Source organism: Hylobates moloch, unplaced genomic scaffold (genome assembly GCF_009828535.3).
Source record: "Hylobates moloch isolate HMO894 unplaced genomic scaffold, HMol_V3 SCAFFOLD_8, whole genome shotgun sequence".
Lineage (NCBI taxonomy): Eukaryota > Metazoa > Chordata > Mammalia > Primates > Hylobatidae > Hylobates > Hylobates moloch.
In genome coordinates, this window is record NW_026652283.1 from 90,233,261 (window position 1) to 90,247,798 (window position 14,538).

Sequence of the window (14,538 nt, forward strand, 5' to 3'; positions counted from 1 at the left end):
AAACAGTTCTGCCATTTCTCCGCACACCTTCACTCTAAATCATAAACTAACATGGCATATGCTGCTTTGCAAATCAGGAAGACCATGTGTCTTTTTCTTGTCAGAAAAAAAAGCTACCAGCACATCCACATTTGTCTATGTAACCCTTCTCTGAAAATCTCCTCAGCAGTAAAAAGGAGCTTTAGGGTGGGCTTTAGGTGGGAGAGGCCCAGGGCTCCTTAGAGCCCCTCTAAAAGTAGAAGCCCCCCACCCAAAGGCATGTAACTCTTGATGAGCACCAGCACTGGAAAAATTGGGGCTGTAGTCCTCCAGTCCACTTACCTGGTCCTGGCACAAAAGTTCAATTTTCTCCTCTGCCAACACAGCAATATCTTCTTCTTTTTCTTGTTCTCCTGGTTTTTCATTATTAGAAGAGCTAGTGGTTTGAGACTCATTATCCAAGTTGATAATTTTTTCATAAACATGTTCCATAACTTTTCGGACTTGGAGCATGTCACTAGCAGAGAGTCTATCTCTGTAAAAAAGCAATGGCATATTGTGACATCAGGGAAATCATTAGATATTATTTCTTCCATATTATTTTTCTTTGATGCAAACATTTTATAAAGATGAAAAATAAACCAATAAATGTTTTTAGTCATTACCTTAATCCATTTTTAGAGCTGCCGAAAGATTTTCTACAGTGTCCTTCTAAGACACAGTTTATGTACAACTAAATAAGATTAATACATGTTCTTAAAACTTACATATACAGGCCAGGCGTGGTGGCTCACGCCTATAATCCCAGCACTTTGGGAGGCCAAGGCAGGTGGATCACTTCAGATCAGGAGTTCAAGACCAGCCTGGCTAACCAACATGGTGAAACTCCGTCTCTACTAAAATACAAAAAATTAGCTGGGCATGGTGGTGTACGCCTGTAATTCCAGCTACTTAGGAGGCAGAGGCTGCAGTGAGCCAAGATCACGCCACTGCACTCTAGCCTGGGTGACAACAGAGCGAGACTCCATCTCAGAAAAACAAACAAAAACACTTACATATACATACATAGTAGCCTTCTGGGTTTTATTGCCTTGAATACTTTCCCAGAACCTGGGCAAACTAAATAATTCCGGAAAGGCAGGCAGCTCCCAGTGCTTACCAGGGTCCGACACTCTTAGTGCTCAATTTTCCCTGGGCTCTCCTCCCCACTGCCATGCCTTCAACTAGCACCTGTGAGCAGAGAATGCCTGAGTCTAGACCTTGAGTCTCAACCTGTTCTAAAACACAAACCCAACAGCTGGTTGGGTATCTTCAGTTGGATGTCCTACAGGCACCTCAAACTCTATGTCCCAAACTAGACTCATCAACACCCTACTTCTGTATCTCTGATAACAGTCAATAACTATTACACCAAAAAACTAAGGCTTACGCTCTGAAAATCATTTGAACTTCAGTTGTTAAATCTATCTGAAGTGGTGTCTAGGACTCACTTTAAAATAACTGTGTGTGTGTGTGTGTGTGTGTGTGTGTGTGTGTGTGTGTGCGCGCGCACGCGTGTGTGGAGAGGTGGGTGCGAGGGCAGGTAGAGGTATAGGTGAAGCAAAATGTTTAGCAAGGTATTGATAATTACTGAAGCTATCTGATGGGACGATGAGGGCTCACTAGCTTCTTTCTATGTAAGTTTGGAAATCTCTATAACAAAAAGGTTTAAAAATTTTTTTATTTTATTTGCTAGAATATACATATTGTTCATAGTTTAGCATCCCATTACTACACTACTAAAATTCTTCTCTTGGGTCTCCCTGGACCATATCCCACACTGACTCAAAAGTTTTTGGTGTTTTAGTCACTGCACGCTCTATGGCTTGGCATTCAAATCCAACATCAACAAAACCTTTAACTGCCTTTCCAATTTACCTCCTAATATCCCCCTGCTGCCCCTCCATCCCATGCTGCAGGTGCATGGGTCCTCAAGTTACTTTCCACTATCTTATGCATGCTCCCTCTTCCACATCCCTGATCACACTGTGTCCTGGACTTGGAATATCTATCTTTTGAAGTTCTACCAATCATTACATGTCCAACTCAAATTCCATGTCCTTCAAGAAGCCTTTCTGGGAAGCTCCAGCTAAAAGCTCATTTATTTCTCTCACTCTCATTATTCCTTAAGTATCCATAAAAGCAACTATTATATACAGGTTGGGTCCTAAACTGTGAATTAAGGCAACAGACAAAATATGTGTTTTATCATTTTTTTCTTAGATACAGGGTCTCTCTCTGTTGCCCAAGCTGGAGTGCAGTAGCATGATCTTTGCTCACTGCAGCCTCAAACTTCTGATGATCCTCCTGCGTTAGCCTCCTAGCTAGCTTGGACTACAAGCGTGTGCTCCCATGCCCAGCTAATTTTTTTACTTAAATCTTTTGTAGAGACGGGGTCTCACTACGTTGCTCAGGCTGGTCTCAAACCCCTGGCCTCAATTAATCCTCCCACCTCACCCTCCCAAAGTGTTGGGATTATGGGTGTGAGCCACTGTACCTGGCCTTATTTATTTTTGAACACCTGTAGTCGGCCAAAGTTGGTACCTGGTAAGTGGTTTAATTGTATAAACTTTGAATATTATAAAATCAGCCTTAGATCTGGTATTTGCTTCCTTTGCTATAAAAGCAATTATAAGGAAAAGGAATTCTCTCTAGTAGTTAATTAGATCAAGAAACCATATATTTACTTACTTTTTTAAGGTTTTTGCTCCTGAAGATGCATGAGGTTGGAGGTAGAAAGGAATTTTGTTGAATTTGGGCATATTTTTCTGAAACAGTAAAAGTTAAAAAGGTATAATAGTTTCTATTAGTTGATAAATGAAAATAATGTTAACAGGAAAACATGACTTGCAAGTAATCTTACAATTAAAAGTGACTTTCTATGAAATGTATAGTAAGCTATCAAATTACCTAAGTCAGCCTTCGAGAAAATTCATCAGAAAAATATATGTAACATTAGAGGTAATATGAAATTGTAGCATGGCTCTTCTTAGGTAACAGTACAAGGTATTAAAGGGAAACAAACTTTAATTTTTTAAGCCATATAAACCAAAATCTCAATTCTACATTAAAATATTGGAGCTGATACCGAAAGGCCCAAACAAAAACTTAAGTGTCTTGAGAGAAACCCACAGCATTCACCTTTGAGCAAAGCCACACATTCTGTGCTGGTGAGGCCCATCATCCAACTGAAAAGGCCAATCAAAGTCCTCCCATTTTCTTTCCCTCTGACATCAGAGTGAGGTCTGAGGTGTTAAGAAAGAGTGGAAACTTCAGCCAAGAACCCAGATGTCTACCATGAAGTAAACCACATTCTTAGATGAAGGATAAAATTATGTGGTCATCTTTTCTCAGGGTATTAATTCCCTCTGAGCCTCCATGTCACATCCTGTCTGGATGTCTCCTCTCAAGAATAAGCCACAGGGCTAAAGTCAGCAATGCATCCCAGGTGAGTTTCACACTCAGAGAAATTAGTGGCTTATGGGGTGCTCGGGCATAGAGAAGACCATGGAATATCCATCAGGTGTCACATTGGCTTTAAGTCTTAGAGGTGTATCCGGGACAGAAAATAAAGTTTCTGAAGGTTCTAAAGATTAAATTCCTTTTCATATGGCTTTAGAAAGATACAAAATAGATCAACAGTACATAAGAGAGTCTAGAAACAGACCTATGTGTATACAGAAATTTAGTACATGATAAACATAGCATCCCAGATTAGTAGAAAAAGGACAGATTTTCAATAAATTGTGCTAGCACACTAGCTGTCCCTTTGGAAAAAGTCAGAATCCTACTTCATACCAAACAGAAGACTAAATTCTAATAGATTAGAGAGCTAGACATAATTATCATAAAAGAGCTAGAAGAGAATATAGGAGAATATTTTTGTTACTTTGGAGTAGGAAATACCTAAACAAGACATGAAACTAAGAGCCATCAAGGATCAATTTGATTATATAAAAAGTAAAACTTTTCACCTGGCAAAAGGAACAAAGTGAAAATTTAATTGAGAGACACAGATAACAGTTAAAGGGTTAATATTCAATATAAAGAACCACCCCACAAATCAGTAAGAAAAATGACCCAATAGAAAAATGGGTAAAGAATACAAACAGGTAATTCACAGAAGAAAAACAAATGGCCAATATGAGAAGATGCTTAACCTCACTATTAATTTGTTTTTAATCCACATAAAAATAATGAGATACTATTTGCCTATTTTTTAGCAAAGATTAAAAGTATCCAGTGTTGGTGCAGGTGTGGGGAAATGGGCACTCATACACTGTTGGTGAGAATGTAAACTAGTACAGCCTTTGTGGAGGGCAATTTGGCAGTATCTATCAAAATTTAAAATGTGCATACCCTTGGATCCAGCAATTCCACTTCTAGGAATTTATCCTAAAAAGTACACAAAGATATATGTACAAGGATGTTCACTGCAGCACTGTTTGTAATAGAAAACATTGGAAACAACCTAAATGTCCATTAATAGGGGATTGATTAAATAAATTATGGTACATTTATACAGTAGAATCTTACACAGTCATTAAAAAGGAATGATTCACATGTACAGACATGAAAAGATGTCCAGGATACATTTTTTTAGGTGAAAAAAAAGTTGCAGAACAGTATGTGTAAGAGATTTTGTGCAATATAAAATGAACTGTAGACACATCTATGTACACAAATAATATATGCTTGTATGCAAAGAAAAACGTACCGAAGGCTATGCATTAATTTATTAATAGCTGTTACCTCTGGGAGGAAGGATAAGGAGTGAATGGGCAAGAATGAATGCTTGGGGAAGAGATGAGAGCTTCATTCATTTATTATTTTATTGAATAAGCATATATTATTTTTATAATTAAAAACCAACAAAGCTAGATATATAAATAATTATCAGTACTATTTCTGCAACTTTGGAACTGCAAGGAAGCAGATGGGGATTCCACTTCGGAGTCTAGCTTTTATTAAGGTTTAAGATTATAATGTCTAAAGCCGTTCTTAATTTCATAAGTTGCAAAAAAATAAAAGAGCAAAGTGGGAGTGGAGGATACTTACATCCACAGTGATGTCAATTACCCATTGTGGCACCGTCTCATTAAGAAGCATAGACTCAGTCTCACCCCCGGAATCTCGGCAGAGCAGCCTAAACATAATCCATCAAGTAGTAAGTAACCCAACAAGCACAGATGTCAAAATCACTGTCAACAAATATTAGTGGGAGGAACCCTCACGGTTTTCATGTAGGATAACCACCACTTGACAGCTGAGGAAATAAAGTACAGCCTGGGAAGAATGACTCACTCAGCTAAAAGGGAAAGCAGGCCCTAAAATCAGGCCCCCAAATTCCAAAGCCAAGCATACACTACAGCTGCTTCTCGGAGTCCTTGGGTGATGATAGGAAACCTGGGTGCAAGCAAAGCACTCAGTAAAGGTCCCCAGCTAGTGCCACAGTGCATGGCAGAGACTTTCACATGCAGTGGAAGTCAGAATATTTCTGGTAACCACTCAGGAAACTATCAGAAAGATAGATAATCCTGCACTCAAGAATAAGACAAGCATGTCTTATTCTTTCTTTCTTCTGGCACCTATAGACTAGTAAGCTCTCCCCCGGCTCTACCAGGACCTTGCTGGCAACCTGGAGGTGAACCGGTCCAGCCCTTCCCTGAAGGGCCCCACACATAACTGTCTGGCACCCCAGGCACTGTCAGCGTCAGCCTCAACAGTTCCCAGGAGCAGCCCAGTTCATCTTGGCTGGACCAGCCTAAGGAAAGTAATGTAATGTACTCTGAATTCTAGTGGTATCATCTGTTGCTTGACCCTTGCAGTCACACGGACAAAGTGAAGGAAAGTGAGAATTTCCTACAGAAACCAATAGAGAAGCTGCTTCGAGGCAAAGTATCCTACCTCATTCTAACACTAGAGTTTCTCCTCCCAATTAGAATGTGGTCTGACAGCAGCAGACATTTCACTATCTCATGGACATGGGATGCTTCCAATCCCTGGCATCCCTAGAATTTAATAATAAACTATTTCTAATATCGAAATATTGAGTTTGAGTCGACATTTCTTAGCAAATGGGATACCTTCTCAGGCAGAACCTCTGGTCTTTCTTACCCATACCTGAACAGTGTGCGACCTCCAGCTTCACCAAAGATCACGGGTGTGTGTGGGGGCACTTGAAAATATCCATTTCCTTTCTGCACTCGGTTCTCCTGCTCCCCATTTACTAGGAAAATATGCAGGTGGTGTTAATATCAGAGTTAGTGCTAAAAACACAGATTCTAAACATTTTACTCCCACAAGCTTCAAACACTGCAAGATTAAATTCAAATGTCCTCTAAGTCCACCAGAGTTAGAAATAAAGGTTAAAAACAAGTTAAATTTCTGAAAATAAGAAACACAGCAACTTGTGGTATATTTCATGGAAAAAATGACTATATTTTAGAGGATTTTAATAAAAGAGATTAATGTCTGAGATTCAGAACAAAAACATAACCAGCTACTTCAGCCACAAGGAAGTCTAGGACAGCCTGTATATAAACGATGATCTAGGGTTTTGTTTTTGTTTTTGTAGAACACCAAGCTCAGAAAAATTTCTCGAGGAAAAAAAAAATTACATTTAATGGCAGCCATAACTAATGACAGAAGCATTTGTGAAAAAATCCTCAAGGAGTCCACAATTTTACTTTTATTGTTCTCTGCAGATTTCCTTTCCACTGTTGTTTTTCTTTGAGACAGGGTCTCATTCTTTTGCCCAGGCTGGAGTGCAGTGGCGTGATTACAGATCATTGCAGCCCCAACCTCCCCTGGCTCAAGTGATCCTCCCACCTCAGCCTCCTGAGTAGCTGGAACTATAGGCACACACCACCACACCTGGCTAATTGTTTACATTTCTTGTAGGGACAGGGTCTTGCTATATTGCCCAGCATGGTTTCAAACTCCTGGGTTCAAGGCTGCTCGGCAGAGCAGCCTAAACATAAGCCATCAAGTAGTAAATAACCCAACAAGCACAGACGTCAAAATCACTGTCAACAAATATTAGAGGCCTCTCAAAGCACTGGGATTACAGGTGTGAGCCACCACGCCTAGCTCCCTTCTGCTTTCTTCATAAACTTTTGACCCAGCACAGGTGACACCAACTCAAGTGCCAATTTATTCATGACACTTTCCTCATCAAACTGGAAGCATCTGACCCCCTGAAATCCTATAGCATTTGTGGAACCTCTCTCCTAGCACCCAACTCTTCTGTCTCAGAATGCTTTCTATAAGTAACTCTCTGCCATACCAGAACATCAGCTCCTGAAGGACAGGGACCATACCCATGTGTCTTTAGTACCCCCACCTGAAACTTGGTAAGGGCCCCTGAATAATAGAGCTGCTCACCAAGCACCATCTGAACAACTCCAGAGTGTCCACTGAGTATGCTGCAGGTGCTGTGGTCTGAGCTCTGGATGAGGAGGTAGCTATGCCCTGCCCTGCCTTTCCCATGCAGTCTGATGTTAAGGATGACATGATTTCTGGTGATGTCTTCCTTATACTCCTCACTCAAAGCCTAGATCCAAAGGGTGCATGACTATACCACTGTTTTGATAACTTAATCCTTATTGCTTATTTGGGTCCCTGAGAGTATCCCATCTAACTGGAAATGATTTGCCCACAGCAACATAGCTGTTAAGCAGCAGAGTCCACCCCAGAACCTAGCTTTCTTGACCCTCTGTGGAAAGATTTTTCCATCAGTTTCTTTGGCTCAAAGTCCACTGTACAATTCTGACAGGGATCAAAGTGTGTCAGGTGATGTGAAAGAAAAGCCACCATGGGTGGGGCAACAGCACCCTCTCTCTGACAGGAACATCAGAAGTTTTGAACGGATCTCGCTCTGTCCCCAGGCTGGATGCAGTGGGGACCCGGGTCACGCAACTCTGCCTCCGGTTCACCCATTTCCTGCCTCATCAAGGAAGGATGTCATCCTCATGTGAGAGATTTAAATTCCACATATCATTATGGGTGAATCTGACAGCCAGAACAAAGTCCCTGGCAGGAGGTACTCGCCATTGTTGCTCACTCCTGGTGGCCAGCAGAGAATCTTCAGCAGAGTAAGCCTCAGTCAATGGGACTCAATGATTCCTCAACCAGCTGTAGGTTACACATGAGGATGTGAAATTCTGAGTTCTTGTTTCCCCTTCCTTTGATCAAACTGAGCCAAATGCATACATTCAAAACATGTTCTCCTCTGCTGCTCAGGGAATGTTAGTGACACTGCCTATGGCACACACACGTTTCAGATGTCCTCAGTGACATTAATTCTTTACACATGCTTGAGCATATGCCCTGTCACTTCTGAGTTGGAATTTGAATTTTTTTTTTTTTGAAACAGAGTCAAAATCAGGTAGGCCACGAGACTAGGAAATACCAACATTTCAGCCCAACATGAAGAGTGACTATGCAATGACAAACCTGGCTTTCTGATGCAGCTAACTACCTAGCTTTGGAGGTTAATCCAAAAGATCAGAGGTACCTTGAAGAATATTTTGGAAATAAGTCTGTTAAGGTGCCTCATTTTAAGACAAAAGTCATCTGAATATAAATACAGGGTATTTTATTTATTTTGAGCAGTCTCACTAAAAGCCATATTATAAGGTGGTCTGCTCTTTTGGAATCTCAGTCTCAGTTAAGACTGGATGGATGTTCCTACTTTGAGATGTGGAAGAGAGGACAATAAATTGAGCACACCACAAATATTTTAGCTAACGGTTTAAGTAAGTACCTTTTAGCAAGTACCTTTTAAGTAAGTACCTCTAACTTTTTATGCAACTATCTGAATATAAAAACTAACCATGGTTTACTTCATTTTCCTCTTCATCCATTGGATTCACATGTGTTCTAGGCCAATATTCCAGGAGTGCTTGGAGCAAAAGTCCTCCTAAATTCACTGCAAAAAAGTTAATTAAAAAGAGATAAAATGAAAAAGTGAGTTAATCGGCTTTAACCTAAAAATAGAATAAAAATTGTAAGTTTGTACATATTCTGATGTTAAATTCTTAACCCAATGCCAATGATGTCTAAAATCAAGACTTTAGTCATTTTGCCGATTCTGCTAAAAATTTTACCTTAGAATGTTTAAAGCAATGATGCTATGGAGCAAAGAGATATTCTACTTGGTTGTTCAGATATAGCTATTATTTAAGAACAAAAATGAGAATCAGATTCTTTTTTTTTTTTTTTTTTTTGAGATGGAGTCTCGCACTGTCGCCCAGGCTGGAGTGCAGTGGCGCGATCTTGGCTCATTGCAGGCTCCACCTCCCAGGTTCACGCCATTCTCCTGCCTCAGCCTCCCGAGTAGCTGGGATTACAGGCACCTGCCACCACGCCTGGCTAATTTTTTGTATTTTTAGTAGAGACGGAGTTTCACTGTGTTAGCCAGGATGGTCTAGATCCCCTGACCTCGTGATCCACCCACCTCGGCCTCCCAAAGTGCTGAGATTACAGGTGTGAGCCACTGTGCCCAGCCGAGAATCAGATTCTTTAAAGGGCTATTTCCATATGAAATTACTAAAATGATTTGTATACATTAGGTATTTGTACATACCACATTTTTAGGACATAGTCACAAAATATAGAGAACTTTTACAAAGATAAGTACTTAGCAAAAAACAGCTCATATTCATCTTCTCTTTAGAAGGGAGGAAAAAAATGAAGGACACTTAAACTCACATTTTGGATCTGATCCATCAGGGCTGCTGAAACCAGCATCTTTTGCAGAAACCCAGGCAGCAAAACAATCACTTTCATCCAAAGTAATAGTTAACATCTATCAAAAGAAAAAATTTGGTGGCATTCCATTTGAATATATTCTCCAAACAAGTCTCTAAACCTTCATTTATTTGTACTATTTGACTAAAGTGCTAAGTCATAAATTCAGGAACCAAAATGTGTTTTGTGTGATTCAATGCAACGACACAATTTAGTTTCCTGGGATACCAAAGGCATTTTGTAACTTTTTAATTTTTTTTTTAATATAAATTTTTAAATTTTGTTTTTTAATCCGTTTTGCATTTTAAGTTTTAACACAAATTTTTTTTTCTTTCACACCTAAAAACACAGGACTCTGTAACTAATAGTAATTATAAGCTATAATGAAAATCCTCAATTATCCCAAATTATACAAGTATCAATTGCTAACTTACCCCTGTTTTTAAGTCTACTGAGAACCAATTTGGCACATATACCATTTTAAATCTTTTCTTAATTTCATCTTCAAAATCCACTTTGCCCAGATCTTCAACTTTACATGCCTACACATCAAAAGAAAGTATAATGATCAATATTAAGTGAATTCACTTGATTCTGACTTTGCTATTCAAAATTTTACATATTTTCATATGTGTCTAAGTGAAACAGTCTAAAATACATTTCAAAAAGAATGTGGTCCTTTTTTAAAATAACAATCTGCTGCTATAAAAAATTTAAATTAAAAAAGCACAAAATATTATTTGGGAAGAAACTGTATTTAATTGTGCTGATACTGATATAATATACCACCTCATCTTAACAGCAACGTGGCTCTTTCGAGGGTCCCAGTTGTTGGCCATCTTATCAAAGGGGGACTGCTTATTTTCCCACATCCCATTGCTCCTTGATGCTACATGGAGACCATTACTCTACCATCTCCATGTAAAAACTTATTTCTCTGAGGCCCATGTCATTTAGTAGCAGTAAACTGTACACCTTTCCTTCACTGCCATCTAGCAACCTGCCACTCTCCCTCATTTACTGGAGACTTGAGCCCTGGGCTCACCGTCTTGCAGTCCATCTCAATTAAATCTCTCTTCTACCTTTGACCTTGCCACCTTCCCCATTACCCTCAGCACATGACTCTGATTCCTTTTTCTCAAAACAAAGAGAAACCTTGACAGAATCCCCTTAACTTTATCATTCTCCCTGGTGCAAGGAAAATGGTGTCCCTTCTGACTGTGCTCCGGTCCCCCTCACCTCTTGCTTCTTGGGATGACCTTGTATTGTCATCTACCCATGAATGTCTCTACTGGCTTCTCCCCAGGAGCAATGAAATATGCTCAAATTTCTTACATCTGAAAAATTCCCAAATATCCCAACAAAACCAAACAAAATCAAAAGCTTCCTTTGGCCCTCTGACTCCTACATCTTCTCCAGTTTCTGCCTCTTCCTGCCTACCCCTCCAATCAAATTTCTTCAAAGATTATCCAGTCAAATTTCCTGTTTCTTCACCTTCAAATCACTACTCAACTCACTCTACCTGGCTTTTGCCCTTAAGACTCTACCCAGAGGCCACCCTCTTTATTTAAATCCATGTGCATGTTACAGTCACATCTTAAATCAACTCACAGCAGGTTAATGCCACTAACCACAAGCTCCTTCCTGAAACACTCAATTAGTTCTTGAGCTGCCACTGGCTCTTCGTTTTCTTACTCCCCTGCAACTTTTTAAAATTGTATACTATTGTGGCTTCCTCTTTTCCCAACATCCCTGAAAGACTGATGACTTAAGTTTCTTCTCAGTCTACATATGTCCCTTGGAAACTCTGACATTTCCTATGACATCAATTGTAATCCACAAGCTGATGACTGCTGAGCCTTTATCTCCAGCCCAGTTCTTTAACTGTGCATGAGACTGTACAGCTGTCTGTCCACCAAACACCTCTATTCAGATATCCCACAGAAACTCAAATTCAACATCTTTCTCAGCATGTCCTTTTCTCCTGATAACCTGTTTTTCAGCTTACATTCCCTACATCACTTCCATTCACCAAACTGGACAATCAAGAAACCTGGGACTCATTCTTGCTTTTTCCTTTCCTCATACTCCTTTCATTAAAGTATTCCTGTGGCCAGGCACGGTTGCTCATGCCGGTAATCTCAGCACTGTGGGAGGCCAAGGCGGGCGGATCACCAGGCCAGGAGATCGAGACCGTCCTGGCCAACATGGAGAAACCCCGTCTCTACTAAAAATACAAAAATTAGCCTGATGTGGTGGTGCATGCCTGTGATCCCAGCTACTCGGGAGGCTGAGGCAAGAGAATCGCTTGAACCAGGGAGTCGGAGGTTGCAGTGAGCCGAGGTCGCGCCACTGCACTCCAGCCTGGGCGACAGAATGAGACTCCGTATCAAAAAAAAAAAAAAGTATCACTCTTGTTCACAGGCCTAAATATTTTCCTAATCATTCTATTTTTTCCACCCCCCTTGTTCCCACCCTAGTCTAGACAAATAATCACCTTTCATCTGCATTAGTGCAACAGCCTCCTATTATGTACCAGACACTGTGCTTCTTGACATCACCAATAATAGGCACCCCCAACATTTTAGGAATGAATAAACCATTTTAGAGATGTTCCCTAGCATATTCCGTAGATCACCTGGTGAGTATTTGCCACAGCCAAGGTTAGAATGTAGCTCTGTCCAACCCCCAAGCCAATGTTCCTAAAAAACTCCTGACTGTCCCACACTGTTTAGCCATGTCTATTACACCAGATCATTTGATATCAAAACTTCAAGGTCTAGATATGGAAGCTGCTAGGTACACAGAAATGCCAATCATGATGTATGCTGGCCCCATCTAAGTAGAAGGACCTCCCATTCAGACAGCAGGACTCTACTCAGGCCTCAGTTAACTAGACCAACAGTGGGCAACAGACCCATATACAGAAAACTGATAAGTCAACTCTCAAAGAGTAGCTGGTCTGATCAGATTCTCTTGGGTATTCTGGAGACAATCAGGTCCTGGGCAGCATGAGGTGAAGTCCAGCCATAAGACAGAGTTAGGGACACATTTGTGGTACAGTATCAAAGTGAAGAATCAACAATTTCTGCTGATGAGTTCCTTAGGGCTGTTCTGGATCCTGCCAGTCCCCAAGAGAACCCTCTCCGAAATCAATGTGCATTTCTACCCCCACCCCCAACAGGCATCTCTCTATTGTAGAGAAAAACTAATCAGATTTTTGAAGCTTGGTGCAACTAAACTTTCTACTCAAAGAACTAAAGCCTCTCATTCTGAAGCAATGCTCACCAAACAACTGTTTCATAATGGATTTCCCACACAGATGTCCCACAGGGAGGAAAAATGGTAGTCAAGCCAAGGTTTCTGTTCAGTGACAGTCCCTTTTTCCTAGCAAGAAACTTGCCTGTCTTATTCTTTAGATCATTAAGTGAATCTCTTTTCTTTATAACCAGGAGCTTAACCAAAATACCAGCTCTTTTCAATTCTTCCTTTATAATAAGCTCAACATCTGTCTCGTCCTTTATTTTTATTTATTTAACCTTTCCTATGGTGCTCATGTCTCTTCCTTTAGATCTCCAATCATGATGTCTTCCAGCTTTCAGTTTCCCATTACATACACTAACAACTACTGCCCTCAACATGAGATTTTCCTGCTCTAAAATTATCTAAGGTTCTTCTAGGAGTACAAAAGAAAGGCCAACTTTGGGTCCTGCAGCTTAAGGCTCTTTGGGAAATGACCTAAATGTCACTTTTCAACCTTACACCCGTTACTTCCTTATATTTACTCTGGTCTCCAAATAAACAAAACTGCTCAGTGTACCCCAAATAAGCACATACCATCCTTCTTCTGTGCCTCTGCCATTCATTTCCTTTTCCTGAAATGCTCTTCCTCCTACCCCCATTATGCATCTACTGGAAACCTTTAAGTCCTTGTTCAAATGATTTCTCCACCACGAAGCTCTCCTGACTTCCCTCATCCATAAGCTATCCTGAAATCTGTTCCTTCTTTATCTATAAGGTTTTCCCATTCCACTTGTCCCTCCTACCAAAGGGGATCAAGGTAAAGACTTTTTCATCATTTATTACCCTCAAGCATGGTTCTTTGCACATGACAGTCATTCGATTTAGGAAGTATCTGTTGAACAAATGAACAAGTATACCAACAACACTAAGAGAGAGACTGGTCAGAATGATAAAAGTAGACTAACTTTTTAATCTGCCTACAAATGCTTCACTGCTATTTGGAATGTGATTGAATAGCTTCATGCATTTCAACTGTCCCAGAGGGAGTTACTGTAACATGACCCAGAGTTGTAACTAATGCTCATAGTGATGTCTATAAATCCTAAGAAACAGCCAACGTTATTGTGTGCACTCCAGTGTGTCCCATCTAGGGTGATTTTACAACATTCTTCCTCCCTCCAAACATCTGGCAACGTGTAGAGACACTTGTGGTTGCCACACCTGGGGGGGAGGGAGGGGTACTACTGGCAACTAGTGGGTGGAGGCTAGAGATGTTCTAAACATCCTACAATGCATAGAATAGCCCCCTACCTGCACTCCCCTCCTCCAAATAATTATCTGGCTTAAGATGTCAACAGTGACAAGGATGAGACTTTTAAGATAAGGCAGCATATAAGATTGTCTGCAATACACGAACCAGAGAAAATGATTCCATTTAAACAGTTTATTTACTTAAAAAGATGAACCATGTTCTTATCTAATATTCATATAAGAAAGTATATACCACCCCATAAAGTATTACTG

The 14,538-nt window shown here is 40.3% G+C and overlaps 1 protein-coding gene across 6 annotated transcripts in view; it reads right to left on the reverse strand.

Moving 5' to 3' along the window:
- WDR48 (WD repeat domain 48) overlaps positions 1-14,538 on the reverse strand; it is a 44,041-nt gene that overhangs the window by 2,284 nt on the left and 27,219 nt on the right. For 3 of the 6 annotated variants that reach the window (XR_004249373.2, XM_032162022.2, XM_058442011.1), the window contains exons 12-19: positions 10,206-10,313; positions 9,733-9,829; positions 8,855-8,950; positions 6,142-6,247; positions 5,077-5,164; positions 4,378-4,413; positions 2,710-2,786; positions 322-514 (exon numbers count right to left, since the gene is read on the reverse strand). Coding sequence is in view for 4 of the 6 variants with exons in the window: in XM_032162022.2 (XP_032017913.1) it covers positions 322-514; positions 2,710-2,786; positions 4,378-4,413; positions 5,077-5,164; positions 6,142-6,247; positions 8,855-8,950; positions 9,733-9,829; positions 10,206-10,313 (801 nt within the window). In the remaining 2 variants the exon portion in view is untranslated. The remainder of the gene's footprint in view (positions 1-321; positions 515-2,709; positions 2,787-4,377; positions 4,414-5,076; positions 5,165-6,141; positions 6,248-8,854; positions 8,951-9,732; positions 9,830-10,205; positions 10,314-14,538) is intronic. The other 3 variants (XR_004249374.2, XM_032162023.2, XM_032162024.2) reach the window with 1 other exon arrangement.